Source organism: Capra hircus, chromosome 10 (assembly GCF_001704415.2).
Source record: "Capra hircus breed San Clemente chromosome 10, ASM170441v1, whole genome shotgun sequence".
Classification (NCBI taxonomy): domain Eukaryota; kingdom Metazoa; phylum Chordata; class Mammalia; order Artiodactyla; family Bovidae; genus Capra; species Capra hircus.
In genome coordinates, this window is record NC_030817.1 from 23,604,556 (window position 1) to 23,623,446 (window position 18,891).

Genomic DNA, 18,891 nt, shown 5'->3' on the forward strand with positions numbered 1-18,891 from the left:
GGAAAGAGGGGTCCGCGTCGGCCGGCTCGCGGGTGCGCATGTTTTCCTTCCGCCATCCGGCTTCCCTACAGCCTCGGACTGAGTATTTCTGGGGTTCCGAGACTGCCGCTCGCGCCAAAGCGCCACCGCCCCTTCAGAAGTCTCCCGGGCAACGGAGCCAGACTAACTTTCTGTCAGGCTTTGGCGCCCGGCGCGCCGTCAGTGACGGCATGCAGGGGATGGGCGTTCCGGCCCGGGAGGACCCCGCCGCGGCCCCGGAAGCGCCTCGTCGGGCGACTGTGGCGGCGGTCGCCGTGATGCCTGAGGGGCTGGGCGGCTGACGGCGGAGTAGGAGCGGGCCCTGGGCCCAGAATCTCGGCGCCCGCTGCTCGAGAGCGGCCTGCGCCATGGCCACCTCCGCCGCCTCCTCGGAGCATTTCGAGAAACTGCACGAGATCTTCCGCGGCCTCCATGAAGACCTACGAGGGGTGCCGGAGCGGCTCCTGGGGATGGCAGGGACAGGTGAGGTAGGGGCGGGATGAGGCAACGGGAACAGCGCTCCGCTAGCACCGGGAGGAAGAACCCCCACCTCCTTCCCAGACCCACCCTCCCGTCTCCTCGCTTGGCATCGTCAGGCACGCCCCCTAGGCCTGGCTGAGTCCCGGCGTCCAGAATCTCCGTGCTGCCACTTTTACCCAGGGGTCCACCACGGAGTGTCATCTCTCTCTTGAATCCCCTGTTGCCTTCAGAGTTCGCTCGTTTCATTTTCACTGTGGCAAGATGGGCATGAGAGACCTTATACCTGTGACCCTTAAATCTGTAAACTGAGTATAATTGGTTTTCTTTGTGGCTCTCAGTACTTTGTTTTCCGCGCTTGAAAGTGTTCTCCAAAGAGTCCCATAGTTTTCACCAGATTGGCAAAGGACCTGTAGCACAAAAAGGGTTAAAAACCCAAAGCCATCATAACTTTTGAGGCTGGTGTAAGTAACCAGTCTTGGGGGCGGGTGGGGGTTGGGGGAGGGATTGGTCTTTAAAATGAGAATGGTGGCCTTCAGGTGCGATCCTTTTATGGCCTCTGCTTAGACCTTCCTGCCCCTTGATTTCATAATGCAGTGTGCTGCAGGCTTGTCTTGGGGGAGCTAAGAGTTTTCTGGTTGAATCTGTATAGGAAGGTCTATCATAGTTCTTTGCCTTAAAACAAGTAGATCTTGATGGCAAGGCCGATGAGACTTTCATTGCTTTTCCTGAAGCGTGGAAGCTTGAGTGTTTGCTCTGTTACCTAAGGTCACATGAACTGAATGACTCTGATGAGAATGAAACTCATACTTTTGTTTAACATATAGTTATTAAGAGAGGCTGCTGTGCACTAGGCACTGTCTAGATGCTGGTAATATTGCAAATTGCTGTGAAAAGACTTAGAGACCTCTGTTCTTATGGCTCGATGATGATATATAAATATTTGGAAGTGGTGATAAGGGCCATACAGGAAAATAAAGCAGGGCAAGGAATGGGGAAGCTCTAATTGTAAACTGGGTGGCTATGAAAGGCCTCTTTGAGGAGGTAGCGTTTGAGCAGAGACTTGAAGTAAGGGACTGAACCATGCAAAAATTTGGGAGAAATAAGTTTCAGGAGGACAGAATAGTACTGCTGCTGCTGCTAAGTCACTTCAGTCGTGCCCAACTCTATGCAACCCCATAGACGGCAGCCCAGCAGGCTTCCCCGTCCCTGGGATTCTCCAGGCAAGAAGACTGGAGTGGGTTGCCATTACCTTCTCCAGAATAGTACTGCAATAGTCCTTAAGCAGAAGTGAGCTTGGTATGCTCTAGGAAGAACTAAAGGGCCAGTGTGTTTAGGGTGGAATGAGCAAAGGAAATAGTAGTAGAGAAGGTTTTAAAGGGCCAGATTGTGTGGGGCCACGTGAACCCTGGTGAAAGATTTGCATCTTTATCTAAATACAGTGACTTGAAGTTAAAGGCTACAGAACAGGAGAGTGATTGGATCTGATTTACATGGTTGAAAAATAGATCATTTTTTTCACCTGGTGTTGATTTAAATTTTGCAAGGTTTGTTTCTGTAAGGGTGTGGTTGTGGTTTAGTTGCTAAGTTGTGTCTGACTCTTTCCAACCACATGGACTGTAGCCCACCGGACTCCTCTGTCCATGGCGTTTCCCAGATTGGAGTGGGTTGCCATTTCCTTCTCCAGGGGATCTTCCCAACCCAGGGATTGAAACCCCTGTCTCCTGCATTGCACTTGGTCTCCTGCATTGTAGACGACTTCTTTACCAACTGAGCTATCAGGGAAGGCTAAATAATGCCAAAGGACATTCTGTTTCCAAAAATAGAAAACTTAGTTGTATTCACTTTTATCATCTACCTGAGGACAATCAAAAAGGTGTGAATTTCTACCCAAGTACAAAATAGTCTCAACACAAGTTGCTGGTAACACTTAGTTGTTCAATGGGTAAGTATTATATAGTATTTGCATATCCTCAGGTTATAAGAATTTCAACAGCCTTCAGTCTCTTTATTCACTGCTTTGTTTATATTCCTCGATAAATATTTGTTGAATAAGTTGGATTTAATTAAGCAAACATACTGGGGTGTCATCTCTGAATCCTTTTTTTCTTGTACTAAGACGACTTCATAGGCTTTCCAAAGTTTTCCTATCATGAATTATTAGGCACTGAATAATATAGTCACTGAATAATATATTAATACATAACACATCCCTTGCATTTAGCTTATGCTCTGTAATTGAATTCAGTATTTTCAATAAACATCTATCAAGAATTATGAATCACTCAATATCCTGGGTCTGGGGAGTTCTGTGAGTTCTTGCCTTAAATGGGAGCAGATTTCCAAAGTGTGTGATGAGTCCTAAGATAGTTTTGAGACCGTGACAGGAAGGCTAACATGGCCGTAGGGGAGTGAGAGGAAAGCTTCTCAGAAAGGAGAACTTCTGAGTGTAAAGGGTTGAGTGGGAATTTGCCTGAGAGGGGAAGTGAGAAGAGACAACAAAGGAAGGGAAAAAAAAAAGTCAAATATTCAGAACTGTGACTGAAACTTAAGATGCGTGTAGGAGATCAATAGTAGATGAGGTAAGTAAGACACAGCCAGACCCTTCAGTTCAGTACAGTTCAGTCGCTTAGTCGACTCTTGGCAACCCCATGAATCGCAGCACGCCAGGCCTCTCTGTCCATCACCAGCTCCCAAAGTTCACTCAGACTCATGTCCATCGAGTCAGTGATGCCATCCAGCCATCTCATCCTCTGTCGTCCCCTTCTCCTCCTGCCCCCAATCCCTCCCAGCATCAGAGTCTTTTCCAGTGAGTCAGCTCTTTGCATGAGGTGGCCAAAGTACTGGAGTTTCAGCTTTAGCGTCAGTCCTTCCAAAGAACACCCAGGACTGATCTCCTTTAAAATGGACTGGTTGGATCTCCTTGCAGTCCAAGGGACTCTCAAGAGTCTTCTCCAACACCACAGTTCAAAAGCATCAATTCTTCGGTGCTCAGCTTTTTTCACAGTCCAACTCTCACATCCATACATGACCACAGGAAAAACCATAGCCTTGACTAGATGGACCTTAGTCGGCAAAGTAATGTCTCTGCTTTTGAATATGTTATCTAGATTGGTCATAACTTTCCTTCCAAGGAGTAAGTGTCTTTTAATTTCATGGCTGCAGTCACCATCTGCAGTGATTTTGGAGCCCCAAAAAATAAAGTCTGACACTGTTTCCACTAAGGGACCTAAATATCACATTAAGACATCTAAACTTGATATGGAGAGTCAATAAAGGGCTTTAAATTCTTTTAAAAGCCAGCCCATGTTGATACCAAAGGCAGAAGACATCACAAGAAAAGAAAAATACAGGCCACTATCCCTAATGAACACAGATGCAAATATCCTGAACAAAATACAGATTCTAAAATAAAATCGGACCATATGGTTGTATTTTAGAAGGAGAATGCTGGTGACTGAGTAGAGGTTGAAAGAGAGGCACAAAAATATGCTGGGGACCATACATTGGTGGATTTTTTTTCTGGGCTGTCTTTTCCATTCCATTGAGCTTTGAATCTGTTTTAATGCCAGTTACCATACTGTTTTCATTCCTATAGCTTTATAATATGCAGTTAACCCTTGAACACCAACCTTCTGTGTAGCTGAAAATCCAAGTGTAGCTTGTTGGCCCTCCTATCCAAGGTTCCTCAGTATCTGCAGATTTAGCCAACCACAGGTTATATGGTACTGTAGAATTTACTATTGAAAAAAATGTGTTTATAAGGGGGCCTGCCCAATTCATACCCTTGTTCAAGGGTCAGCTGTAGTTTGAAATCAGAAAGCATGATGCCTCCAGCTTTGTTCTTCTTTTTCAAGATTGCTTTGGCTAATTGTGGTCTCTTCTGGTTCCATACAAATTTTTGGATTGTTTGTTCTGTTTCAGTGGAAAATGCCCTTCATTTTGCTAATATTTTGTTGAGGATTTTTGCATCAGGGATATTGGCCTGTAATTTTCTTTTCTTGTGATGTTCTCTGGTTTTGGTATCGATGTAGTCCTGGCCTCATAAAAGACTTTGGAAGCGTTCCCTCCTCTTCTGTTGTAAGCTCTATATTTTGTCTGTTTTGTTAATTATATATCCTAAGCACCTAGATGGAAAAGGATATGGCAACCCACTCCAGTACTCTTGCCTGGAAAATCCCATGGACAGAGAAGCCTGGTGCAGGCTACAGTCCATAGGGTCGAAGCGAGTCAGACATGACTGAAGCGACTTAGCACTCAAGCACCTAGAACAATGCCTAGTACATACTTGGTGCTCTATAAATATTTGCTGGATGGTTGTATAAATACTGTGAGTTGTTGGGAAGAGAATAGTAACTCAATATATGATTAAATGTTGAAACTGAAGGTGATTTTATTTACCATGTTTTCCATATTGTCATCACTTTTAAAATCAATGTATACACCTATTTTTAAAAAGGATAGGATTAACAGACGCAATGTTTCCTACTTTAGGAAGTTTGTATGGAAGTGACAGTCCATTAGCATTTGTGATACTTATTAATCCATTATTACTGTAAACACCCACAACAGTAATTTGTAGTCTTAGTTTTGCAGCATCTGAAGAGGTCTCTCCACATATCTCAGGCTGCTGTAAATTCTTATCCAGTCAATACAGTAAGTACCTGTAGTCATGATTTCTAGTTTTAGTTTCGTAGCACCTGAAGGCATCTCTCCACATGTTGTAATGAACATTGTAAAATTATTCAGTTTTTCACTTTAATTCACTTAAATTTCAGTTGCTATACACAAAACTCCATTATTTTGGAAACCAGAAAAAATGATAACTATGGAGGACCATATGTAGCAGGTTGGTAAACACAATTACTCACTGACTGCAGAATTTTAATTTTTGCAACACTTCATATTCTTTAAATTTAGTTTTTGCTTAGTTCTTCCTACCTAGGAATTTACTTTAAAAACACTGGTAGTCACTGTTTGTTGAGCCCTAATGTGCTTAGCATTTGCTGCGTGTTTGTTATGTGTATTGTCTTTTTCAGACAACTATACAGTTCAGTGCTGTTATATTTCGTATTTATAATTGAGGAACCAGGCTTAGAGTGATCTGATGCTTTAATTTCCTTTATGGTGTGAGATCCAGGTTAACCATGAGGTCTGCAAAGAGGATGTAGGTCCTAGAAATGCTGCAAGGGAGCACCAAAAGCATTAATCACAGACTTTAAAGATCCTGGTGAAACTGAAGTTACTTCCACAGTTCTAATGGACCAAGATGAGTCATTCTGGGGCTGTGAAAATTCAAACTGCTAGATGGCTGGATGGCATCACTGACTTGATGGACGCAAGTCTGAGTGAACTCCGGGAGTTGGTGATGGACAGGGAGGCCTGGCGTGCTGCAATTCATGGGATCGCAAAGAGTTGGACACGACTGAGCGACTGAACTGAACAAGTGGCTCTGCTGGTAAAGAATCCACCTGCAGTGCGGAAGACTTGGGTTTGATCCCTGGGTTGGGAAGATCCCCTGGAGAAGGGAAAGGCTACCCACTGCAGTATTCTGGCCTGGAGAATTCCATGGACTGTATAGTCCGGAGTGTCACAGAGAGTTGGACATGACTGAGCTACCTTCTTTTCTTTTTCTACAAGATGGAGAGGCTGCCACCTTGGTTGAGATGAGGTGGGCTTCCTCTAGCACTTTCAGAGCTGGCTGTTTCCATTTTATTCCGTGTCTGAGACATTGTGCTGCCATGCACCTAGTTTACCAAACATTCGGCTGCAGAGTGAGTCACTCACATGTGAATGGTTTGGAGAGACATGAGGGGTCAAGAATAGTGTTATTTAGAGTAGCTCATTTTTTCTGAGTTTCCAGTGTCCATTCTACCTGGTATCAGTCTTGCTGTTTTGTAGTTGATTATAGTGTTAATTCTAGCTCCCAGAAAATGAAGAGATTTGAAAGGATTATACCTGTGTACCTTGAGAGCATGAAAATACCCCTCAGTGCCATCGTGTACATGGTGTACAGTGCCATAGTCAGGAGACTTGCATTCTGTAACTAGTGTTGCTACACATCTTCTCTTTTCTATGGCCTTGGGGAAGACAGTTTCTCCAGGCTCTGGTTTCCTCAACTGTGAAATGAGGTTAGACTAGATGATTTCTGAGGGCCACCTTAGCTCTTAACATTCATTAATTTCACAATTCTGAGCAAAGCATAAAGGAACAGGTATCGATACCTCTCAGTTGGGTAGGGGTTCCATCTCTTGAATCTTTAAAAGTGTATACGCTGTAGAGCACTCCTAGGAGAATATATGTCTTATGAAATCAGAGAGTAGAGTATTCCAAAAAGACTGAGAATAACAGAATCATGCAGGGAAGTTAGTGAAAGGATCAAGACTCTGTGGACTACCTTGCCACCCCCCTACCCCAATTCTTATTATACAGCTGCCTTCTTTGAATTATTCTAGAATTTGTCTCTTAGGAAAGCAGATATTCATATCCTTTAACAAAGATTAAACGAGGAGAACTTAGGACTAACAGAGATGTAGAAAAATCTAGGACCAGAGCGCCCTTATAGAACTCTGTCATCTTGGATCAGGAGTGAGTGAGTGTGCTTGCGTTTGGAGGTGTGCCTCTTCAGAGGAGTGGTGGCACTCAACACTTTCGTGAATGCTGATTGTAAAATAATATGATAGCTCTCCATGGAAGTAGCCATTCTTGATTGCGGATATTATTTCACTGCTGATGGGTGGAAACAGCCCACTCAAGGATAATAAGGCTGCTTTGGCACTTCTGCTGGCTCAGACAGGGAGAATCTGCCTGCAGTGTGAGAGACCCAGGTTCAATCCCTGGGTCAGGGAAGATGCCTGGAGAAGGGAATGGCTAATCCACTCCAGTGTTCTTGCCTGGAGAATTCCATGAACAGGAAAGCCTGATGGGCTACAGTCTATGGGGTTGCAAAGAACAACTAACACTTTCACTTGTGGTGGTTACCTCATGGCTGGTCAAGAGGTAGGCCTTTTGCTTTGTCTGAACTTTCTCCTTTTGAGGGGGTGGGTGGCGCGTTGTGAGCAGTGTGTGGTGAAAAATAGTTCACCTGGAATACCTATTAAGGGAATGCGAATGACAATGAATGCCGCTTAGTAAAGGGTGGATTGTCGCTTGACTCTTGCAGGCAATAACAGTGTCTAAGAAGCACCCTATCAGGTTTAGAGTTCTAGAACCTATGGGATGTACAAAAGAAAAAGTAAATTCCTCTACTCGGAGGGAGACTGAGCTCAAGTTGAGAATATAGAATATATACAGCCAAGTGATTTATGTTAAAAAGTAGTGGACAGCTGACATGCTAGATGCTATGTGATTAACACAATGTAAAATCTATATAAAGCATGACAGTGGTGTTACTTCCAACATGGGATTGGGTTTGAAAGTCAAGGTGTGAGATGAAAATCAGGGTAAACAAAATTATCCAAGAAAATCTTAGGACAGCATGTTGAGTGCCCACATGCCATCCCTTCATAGGCCTTATACTCTGCTGTTTTCTTGGCATTGGTAAAGATTGCTCTTTCTTCAGTTGATGGCAGTGCTGGCTTGTATTTAGAAATCACACTGAGTGAAAAACACATAGACTGTCCTCATACATGGTACAGTATGGAGGAACTTTGAAGGTTTTATGCTAAGCGAGATAAGTCAAACACAAAAGACAAATACTGTATGATTCCTCTTATATGGGGGTGCTTGGAGTAGTCAGATTCATAGACACAGAAAGTAGAATCACGGTTACCAGAGTCTGAAGGGAGGGCATATAGGGAGTTAGTGTTTACTGGGTGTAGAGTTTGGGATGATGCAAAGGTTCTATAGATGGATAGCGGTGATGGTTGCCCAACATTGTGTATGTACTTCATGCCACTTAACTGTACACTTAAAATAGTCAAAATGGTAAGTTTTATATTATATGTATTTTACCACAGTTTAAAAAAAAGTATCCCAGATTGTGAATGTAATCCCAAAAGATGAGTTCAAAAAATATTATAAACAGTGACAGTTTGTGGTAATAAGTAGATTATGTGTAGATTTCTAGGGAGAACATTCATTTTGCTGTATACGTTTGAAAAAAAACAAACTCCTCATAAATAGGGCTAATTTTTCCTTCTTAGGTGTGATTTGCCTCCTCATTTCCTAGCCGAGGAGGGAGGTTAGGTCCCAAAAAGATGAAGAGAATTATCCGGCTTACATGTTGAGTTAGGCCCAAAGCTAAGACCAAAACCTAAGCTCATTTACTCCCCAGCACTTCCCCCCATACAAAGTTTACCAGGTACTCACTTCATCATTGTGGTGTGTCTAAGCACCATTTTTACTGTAATTATTTCCTTTATATCAGTATTTCATGTAAAATGCATTTATTTAACATATAAAGTTACTTTAAAAGGACACTTTATATCACTGCCTTAGATGAAAAATCTATAGAACCTAGCTATGTGATCAGAAAAGCTACAATGAAGACAAAACAGTGCTGGTTTAGTTAGATGTCCTTGCTTTGAGGCTAAAGCCTGTTCTATTTTTTTAAAGAGGAGATTAGTAGTTTTTAGGTATTAAAGACATACTAGAACTAAAATGACAGGATGCAAAGGATTTAACAAGGAATGACATTTTCCCCTGTGTGAGTCAGTGGTATTTTAGATCATTTCCTATACCACTGCCAGTGGGTATGGCTAAGAAACTTGTGCTGTATGCCTTGCAGGCTATCCAGAGAGCAAAGTAGGTGGGCTTTGAATATATTTTGCAGAAAAGCAGTGGATAAGTGTTAATGTAGAGATGTGATTTACCATGGGGATGAAGACTTCAGAGAACTGGTATTGTTAAACATTCTTATTGATAAGCGTGCCTGGTCCCTTTGTTAGGGTTGGTGAAAAAAGATTGACGATAATTAGACCTGTTTTCTTTCTTAGTAGGAATGCTGTTGGTCTTTGGGGCCAGATCATTGTTACACAGGACTGTCCCTAGTTTAGGTACTCTTGTTCCTGGGCCACTTAAATGCCGGTGATAATACCATCCATCCACCCCCCTGCCCCCATTAATTCTGGTAACTAGTTCTCTTACTTTTCTAAATGTCTTTCAGGGGTGATTAAGTACTGTAGGGTACCCCCAGAAAGGAAATGGGGAATATATTCTAAGCAGAGGGTATGTTCTCTACAAATAAATGTTTGGAAGCAGGATTGAGTATTTAAAACTCATCTGTCTTTTCTAGAAGAGAAGAAGAAGTTGATCAGAGATTTCGATGAAAAGCAACAGGAAGCAAATGAAACGGTGAGAACAGGAACAAGTCCTATTTCCTCTTCCTGTTTGTTGGTCTTTGCCAGAAGTAATGCTTATGACACTATGATCACAGATTTAACTGTTCCTGTCTATTGACCTTAGTTTTGATTATTTCTTACTAAATAAGGCCAGTTGATGGGAATGGGTATTGAGTAAAACTTGAAGATTCCTCTGTGAGTCCTTGATAAAACATTGCTGATACAGTAAGGACATTCTCCTTTTACCTGGGTGGCCTTTTGAAAGCACTTTTTAAAAGCTGGCCATTAAGATAACTTACTCTCCTTTGTTAAATTTACTGTCACAGAAAATGGAGCTCAGAGGTGGTTCCTACTCACATTGCCTTGTTTTGAAAAACAGATTTTGGTACCTTGGGCAAGGTATGCATGGTCAGGATGAGTTCTCAGTCAGGACCTAAGCTTATCAGAAGTTGGTCCAGGTTGCTAAGCAGTTTAAGAACTGCTTCATTTAACCTGTGACTTAAGAAAAAAAGAAAGCAAGCAAGTTCTGCTCTTACCTTTTAGAAGTAAGGGTCCTCTGTCTTCATCGCATTGTGTCTAGCTTTAGCAAACCCTTTTAGGAGGCTGGAGCTAAAATCTCAGTCTCTGGTAGCACTCCAAAGAAATAGTTGCCTCTAGTATCTGCTACCCCAGAGTAGACTGAAGAATTCTTTTTAAGCCAGAGAACTTTATTGTTTGTTGAAGAATGCCTCCTTTATTCCAATGAAGTTTTGAGAAGTTAAGCCCATCTGCATCCTTTTTTTTCCGCTCTGCATGTATTTGAAGGAGGATCAGCCTACCAGACTATGGAAACTATCACCTTCATAATGGGAGTACCAGAAACTTTTCTAATACCTCTGCATTACTGGGCATATATCTGTGATATCTGTTACAGAGCTAGGCCTCTTTTTCAGTTAACATCTTGGTAGCATTTTCTAAAGTTAACCAGTCCTACTCTAGCCATCCAAAGCAGAAGAAAATGACGCATGGGCTCTTACAAATGATTCTGTGTGTTACAATTTACTTGTCCCAGAAAAATGGAAATGATCTGGACCCCTGGTTATTCTCACATGGACACAAACAGTTGATTTTCAGGTGGAGGAAGGGAAGAACCTTGATGCCATACCCCTAATCATTTTTAGTACAGTAGGTCCCTAAGTGCTTCGTGATAGCACTTGGACCATAACAGGCTAAGAACTTGGTATACTGAAAAGAGTATGAAGATCTGGAATCCTGATTTATGTAATCTTGAACAGGTTTCTTCAAGTCTCATATATGAAGTAAAAGTATTTCCTACCGTTTTGATCTGTTGTGAGGATTAAATGAGAGAATACATGTCAAAATGTTTATAAGCTATAAGCTACTTGTTAAGTTTTCTCACTCATTCATCACATAGTTTTTGAAGACCTGTTCTGTGCCTGTTGGGCACTGTGCCAAGCACTCAGTAATGAAGTAAAGGTGTCACATGTGGTCCTTCCCCTCCTGGGCCACATGTTGAGTATTTATTTAGGATTGCTTGTGGTTTGATTAGTCCAAACTAGACATATTACCCATATGAGAGAGAATAGAAGCAGGCCATCTACTCACTGCTTTCTGCCTTCCTAGCTGGCAGAGATGGAAGAGGAACTGCGTTATGCACCTCTATCTTTTCGTAACCCTATGATGTCTAAGCTGCGAACCTACCGGAAGGACCTTGCCAAACTCCATCGGGAAGTGAGAAGTACGCCTTTGACAGCCACTCCTGGGGCCCGAGGAGACATGAAATATGGCACATACGCTGTGGAGAACGAGCATATGGTGAGTTTCAGCCGTCTTTGTCCTGTGGGTCTGTGGCACAACGATTAACCAAATTGTGGAGTACAGTTCAAGCACTCCACAAGTACGCCTGGTTTTTTCCCTCTTCTTTCTTACATCCAATTTCCCTTCTCCCCTTGGGTGCCTGCTTCTACTGAATTTAATGCAGATCATTCCAAGCAATTTACCTGTTTAGATTTTTTTGTATCCTTTATGTATAAAATAGTGCTTGATGGGTAGTGGTGATAAACAAGTGTTACCTATTCATATTACACCTGGACTCTAGTCTGATTCACCAATCCAGTTTCTTTCTCACATATCCCCCCAGAGTTCAGTTAGGATTTTAACTTTTCAGAGCATTGTTATAAAAGTAACCCATGCTTTCCCTTACATTTGTATCAAGATGGCCCAATAGCCCAGATACAGTAGAGAAAGCAGGATGCTTCCCAAAAAGGGGGCTGACGCCTTACTTCATCATAATAGAAAGTGAGCCAGGCTGCCTCTCTAGCCTCCATTGTTCTCATTTATAAAATTAGACTACTAAATTGAAAATGTGTATTCTCAAACTGTCTAAAGAAGCTAGATAGGTAAAGGAGAAAAGCTTCACAAAGGTTAAATTTCATGTGTTACATTTGGGACTATATTCCACAGCACAAAGTAGAAATGGCCTGGCTGGTAACATGGGAGAGAAGTGGAAGGGGGCCCACTAGTGCAGACTGTATGGATGTAGAAAGGCTGATTAAACAAATCCTACTTCATGAAGCATCCTAAATATGGTTTAAGAGCTATTCAAATGATAATGGCCTGACATTCCTGATGTGAAAACTAGAGTATTTGAGAATGATGTAAAATTTTCAAAGGAGAGTGGGAAAATGCAGGCAAGTAGTGCTTGTTAAAAGTGAGATGAAAGGTATACAGTGACTTTGGTCATCTGTGACCCAAAAAGCCCCAAAAACAAAAGGGGGGAAGATAATTCCAAGCAATAATTTTGCTTTAACATTATTAGTTTCAGAAATTATAAAAACAATATAGGTATATAAAGTACTTTCAGTAGAATTACTGTTCCAAATCTGGGGTTGATTCATGTGACCTTACTGTCTCTCCCTGCTGTTTCTTAAGCCCACTCAGTTGAAAATCCTCATCTTTTATGTTTAAAAAGGCTGTTTTCCTGCTGCTTTTAAGCCAGTGTAAACTGGGGTTCATTTCAGCCTTATTCAGTGGTTTCCTCACTCACTTGTCTGTATGCTATATATGAAGTGCAAAAGCCTTCTTGTTGCTTCTGATCTGGAAACACATCTTTTCAGCTTCTTAATGGTGGTATCGAGTGCTAATGGTCACCTGCTCAGTAATAGGCCTTGTGAGCCGACCCCTTTTCCAGAGTTTGTACGCATGTATGCTCTGAAGAGCTGAGAACTTAGAGCTGCCTCCATTTCTGTCAGTAGTTATTTCTGGCCTGACAAAGGCTGCTTCGGTCCTCATGCCTCCTGTGCTTAGGAATAGGTGGAATAATACTTTGGTGGAGTTTCAGAAATAGGGCGCTTACTTGGCCCCAGATACTACCTCCCCTGAGAGTAAATCACCAGTGTAACAACTTCAGTATTTGTCTTCTCTGTTTGGCCTGAGGCGAAATTCTTTGGATGCTTACCAAGAGTGTAGCTACTTTTTTCCAGAGAGTAGTAGTCTGTCACACTTTTAAGTGATTTCTCTGTGTGCTGAACACGAATCGCTTATTCTGTGGTCACTCAGTACCAATCAGTGGGAACTTTCAGTGAATTACACTATCTCTAAGGCGGTAGAGTTTAGTTGGTTTGCCCTATCAAAATGATAGGATGTATGCATTTTCAGGTAGCTCCTGCATCCCAGATCTGGGCCATTGCCTCTCAGAAGTTGTTAGTCCAGGAAGCACGAGTCAGTTCAGATTCGTCAGGAGCACAAGGAAGATGCTCTGGTGTATTGAATCCTTTCCTTGCCTCACTTACATGTAACAAGCAGTGGACTGGGAGGTATTATGATCCTAGATTGAACCCCAGGTTCTCTTGTAGTCTGATTCATTAGCATCTTTGATTGTCTTACAAGTAATGAAAATTACTACACATTATATCCCTTCTTATAAATTCATTTATAATGGAAGAAGTCTAACAATTCCCTTCCATTCTCCTGTCAGAATCGGCTACAGTCTCAAAGGGCATTGCTTCTGCAAGGCACTGACAGCCTGAACCGGGCCACCCAGAGTATTGAGCGTTCTCATCGTATTGCCGCAGAGACTGACCAGATTGGCTCAGAAATCATAGAAGAGCTGGGGGAGCAACGTGACCAGTTGGAACGTACCAAGAGTAGAGTAAGTCTGGGTGGATAGGGAGAGGGGCAAAAATGGGGAAAGTAGGTGGGCCCATTACAGCCTGATGCTTTGCTGCTGTCAGAAGCTACCACAGTTCCAAATTCAGGGTATGATTTTTTAGGTTCTTATGCTTTCTCTGTTCGTAATTTGCTTGACTAAAACATATCCCTTGGAAGTAATTTTACTTGTAAGATTTAGAGGTCATTGGGCAGGGGGAGTGAGATGGCATAAAACCCAGTTTCTGCATTTATTGAAGATTGTCAAATAGGATTGTAGCCATACCATCCTTTTATTAGGTCCTGTATTAGGTCCTGTATTATGAACTAAATTTCTGTTTCTCACACGTCTAGTAGAACACCTGCTATTGTTATGAAAGCAACATTTGCTTTAAAAGATTCTAGCTTTCCTGTCATTTAGAGCCAAGGCTATTTTCCACATGTCATAAAATAGTACTGCCGACAATTTAAAGAGGTTTAATCCTGGACTCTTCTTAACCTAAGGTAAGGGAGATCATGGGCTTCCCTGATGGCTCAGTGGTAAAGAATGTGCCTACAGTGTAGGAGACACAGGAGACAGAGGTTCGATCCCTGGGTCGAGAAGATCCCCTGGAGTAGGAAACAGCAACCCACTCCAGTATTCTTGCCTAGGAAGTCCCATGGACAGAGGACGTGGCAGGCTACAGTCCATGGGGTCAGAGTCAGATATGACTGAGCAACTAACACCACTACTGCTACACACTAAGGGAGATCACTGTGAGAAAACAAAATCCTTAGGCCAAATGGTGACTATACTGTGGCCTCTATCTACTATCACTCTAAGAGGCTCTGAAAAACAACTTATTTCTTCCTTTCTGTACCATCTGCAAAGGAATTTTAAAAACTGCCAATGGAATGCTGTATTAAGAGCATGAGGCAGATAAATGAAACACAGATACTGTGGGCAAGACTTAGATATGAGAAAGTCATCTCAAATCCCCACACTGAGCTGTTATTTTCCCACGTTAGTAGCCATAATCTTCCACTCTTAAAATCAAGTCAGAATGATTTTGACAACTTAAAATCAAGTCAGGTATCACCCTCCTCAGTGAAAATTCACAGTAAAGTACTGAATTCAAGTAAGCTGCAGAGAAAGCAGCTTGTTTGCAGATTGCATGGTTTATTTGTTTTTACTTTTGAACTTACTAGATGGATTAGTTGAATTTAAAAGCTGAGGAATGAGCTGAGAGATCAACTTAACCAAGGCCACTGGTGAACAGGAACAGATGGCAGGTGGCATCTGTTGAAATATCCTCCAGCTATATAGGTTAGTAACAGGCAACCAAAAGGGGAAAAAAAAGGCTTTTAAAAAAAGATTAATTCCTTTCATAATTCAATGTAAGTATCTCTTAAAAGGGTAAAGGAAAAAAGGAAAAAGAACCAGATCTCAAAAGTGGTAATCCACCAGCCTGTAAAAACAAACATTAACTCAGGAGGCTCTCCTGGAGTTTGGCTGATGAAATTCACATCTTAAGTTGCTCAGAGTTACTTCGGTTACTGGCAAGGTACACTTGAAGACTTTGTTTTGTGTAGCCACAGTGAAGGATTAGCTCAGTCCCAGAGGTCTCCTCACAGCAGCCTTGGGATACAGTCATTCCTAGGCCTTATTGATAAGTATTAAAGTATCTTGTCTTTTCCAGTTTCTTCTATTTACAGAGGCCATCATTTAAATTGATTTGATCTCTGGGAGTTTTTCAACATAAACCCTTTAACACCCGTCAGTTTACTCAGGTTCAGTTCTACAGTGTGTACTTCTGTAAGAAGAGGGAAATAATTGCTATTTTCTCTTCTCAGCTGGTAAATACAAGTGAAAACTTGAGCAAAAGTCGGAAGATTCTCCGCTCAATGTCCAGAAAGTAAGTTTTAAAAATTAGTCACAGAATTAATTTCTCTTAATTCTAATCTTTCGGCTGAGAATGTCAAAGCTTTAAACTGTGACTTGCAAAGGTACTGATAAAACAGAAGAAATAAAGAGTATCACATAGTTAAGTATCCCAGGAAAAAATCCATTTTTGGAAGTATATATGCTGGTATGATTTGGAGCCGTGGAAAACTGGTCTACTAGAAGGACTTTTTATCCTAGTTTACATTCCTTAAAGATGACAGCACATGGGAACAGAGCTTCATATTCCTGGAAATAAATTTGTAAAAACTTAATTAGAAAACTTTTCACTGCTATGGCTTCATACTTGATTTTGGCTCTGCTTGCCCTTTATGGGAGTCAGCCCTTATTTGGGAGTTCTGTCTTGTTAGCAAGGAGCTGACTTGAGAAAAAACCCTCTAGGTAAGTGCTGACAGCAGCAGAGCCATGGGCAGAAGGGAAGTACTGGCACTGAGGCTGAATTTGGGGGGTGAGTCGGTGTAGGTAGTATGAGTGAGACTATAACCAAGTCATGGAACTAGCAAGAGAGTGAGATTTTCCAAAACAGTGATAAGTTCCTTGTGGAGCAGGAAGAACTGTCTGATTTCGATTCTTTGTGTTAAAGAATATAGGAGTGTCAAAAAAATTTCTACCTTTATAGAGAAAGAAAGGCAAGAAGTTTGAGAAGACATTGAAAGGCACTCCCAGCTTCTAGTTACTCATCCTAAAGCAGGACCACCTCCTTGTACCCAAGCTGGACTTGGACCCTGGAGTCTCCTGCCACCCCTTCTCCTAATGTGTCCTCACAGCTGTAGATGGTTAGGTAGTGAACTTCTACTTTGAAATCTGATTCAACTGATTTAAAATATGGTATACTTTTTCACATGTACATTTAATATTTTTCTAATTAGCCCATCATAGAAAAAGTACTTTTAAAGTGAAGTACTAATTACTATTTGAAGACATTTTAGAAAAAAAACATTTGTATGTTTTGGTACCTTATTGCCCCATTTTTCAATATTTTTGTGAGGTAGATAGTAGTAATTATTTACAGGCTACTAAGTGGCTACATGATCAAACAAAAATTCAGTCTGCCTCACAGTATCCTGCCTTGGCCCCAGGTCAAACTCCTCAGTATTAAGAATGGAAAAAAATAAGGTTACCCAGAGTTCTGACTACATCCCACTTTGCTTCTCTTTGTAGAGTGACAACCAACAAGCTGCTACTTTCCATCGTCATCTTACTGGAGCTAGCCATTCTGGGAGGCCTGGTTTATTACAAATTCTTTCGCAGGCATTAAACCTTCTGTAGGGAAGGGTTTGTGGACCAGAACTGTGACTCTGTGAATGAATGGCGTTAGAGGTGTGGAAAAAAATCTTATTGCTGCTGTGAACTAGCGGTTCAAGAAGGCACTGTGTAGCCAGACTGTGGGTGGAGGGAGGAAGACGGAAGACCACTGAAATGTGAAGGAACAGTAATAAGACCAGTATGATATACCAAGGTAATAAATGTCCTTTATGACTTCTTTAAGTTTACACAGTGCTCCAACATATTAATACCCTGTGAGCGTCAAAAAACAAATACATGTACAGTACTGTTATCAGTCACCAAAATGAAAGGGAAGGAAACTTTACAATTGTAAGAATGCACAAATGTTCTCATTAAGGCAGTATTGACCCAGATGATCATTCAGTATCTGTCACCGCAAACGCCTCACGGCTCTGGAATGCCCACTGTGACACGTGTCAACAAACAGTATTCCCTAAATTCTTACACGTTCTTCACTCTCTGATTCATCTGGTGAGCTGGGAGTAGGAAGTTGGTCGTAGACAACATGCCCTCCCTCCCTCGTCTGCCCGAAACTCGAAGCAATGACATCCACTGCCAGGCTGGCTGTAGCCTTGGCCTCCTCCTCTGACACGGCCAACCGAGGATTGACTTCAACGAGATCCAGGGCCGAGAGCAACCCTGAAAACACAAAGCAGGACAAAAAGAAAACTTCCTAGCTGCTCCTTTCAGTGAGGGTCGTCCCACCTGGGTAGAACACACCAAGGTGAAAGGGTCATTTTCTACTAGAAAATTACCCACTGTCAGGAAGGCCCTTACACCTCATCCTCTTGGGCATGAATTTAAGTTAGAAACACTGGTAATGCTGGAGTAGGATTGAAAGAAACCTTTAAAGTAATTAAGTCAGTTATCCCTGTTTAATAACATAACAGGCATGACTTGACAGGCTTTCTGGTTAGGATGAGCAAGGCCGGGGTGAGGGGTAAGCAGGGGTGGCAGTAGGAGTTTCCAATCTAGTTGGGAAAATGTATCATTTCCAGTATTTCTAGGGACCTGCCTGATGCCTGCCTGTAGTTGTGTGATGAAATCTCTCACGTCTCACTAGCCAGCCCTCTATTCCCACTTCTGAACTCTGGCGCTGTGTAACTTTTAAGGCACCATGTGTCCTAAAGTATAGCTGTTACTGCATATCTTACTCTCACCCCTGCAAGTTTGAACTCTGAGGACAGGCTCCATGTATGACACAGTTCTTAGGTCTCCCTTCAGACTGATGCAGTATCTTGCACTTGGTCATATTTAGTTTGAACTCCAGTTACCTTCTGTAAGGGTCTGGGTACTTGTGCCAAAGGGTTTGAGGCAGGAAGATTAGACCATAAAAGAACCTATCTAGACCTGCCCTCTGCCCCTTCCCATCAACATATATATGCCCTACTTCTGGGGTGTTTATCTTTAGTTGGTTATTCTGGATGAAGTTAATCTACCTCCTTTAAGAGTCACTAGAAGAAACTAGATTGGAGTATACAAGTATCTGAGTATTTAGGGTGGCCATAAAGCCTGGATACATGGATGGATATACCTATCGACTTATGGATATTATATTTTAGTACATGTACATTCAGTGCTAGTACATCCGCACAGTGTGCCGTTCCTTAGGAGCAATGTGGAGTTCAGTGCACCGTGCAGAACTACAGTGAGCAGGTGTGTCCACCAGTCCCTGCACACGCATCTGTATCCAGTTTCCACCTACTAAATGTGGACCTTTTGCATAGCCCAGAAGTAAAT

General features: G+C 42.1%; 2 protein-coding genes across 2 annotated transcripts in view; one reads left to right on the plus strand and one right to left on the minus strand.

The window, feature by feature from the left end:
• On the plus strand, nt 1-17,357 carry VTI1B (vesicle transport through interaction with t-SNAREs 1B). The gene is made up of 6 exons (XM_005686000.3): nt 1-501; nt 9,731-9,789; nt 11,400-11,591; nt 13,753-13,926; nt 15,756-15,817; nt 17,026-17,357. Exons 1-6 carry the CDS (start codon nt 387-389, stop codon nt 17,120-17,122), a joined length of 699 nt encoding a protein of 232 aa, XP_005686057.1. The 5' UTR covers nt 1-386; the 3' UTR covers nt 17,123-17,357.
• ARG2 (arginase 2) overlaps nt 17,315-18,891 on the minus strand; it is a 39,938-nt gene continuing 38,361 nt past the window's right edge. Inside the window, exon 8 of the mRNA XM_005686001.3 lies at nt 17,315-17,790. Coding sequence (XP_005686058.1) covers nt 17,585-17,790 — 206 coding nt within the window. The 3' untranslated portion in view covers nt 17,315-17,584. The remainder of the gene's footprint in view (nt 17,791-18,891) is intronic.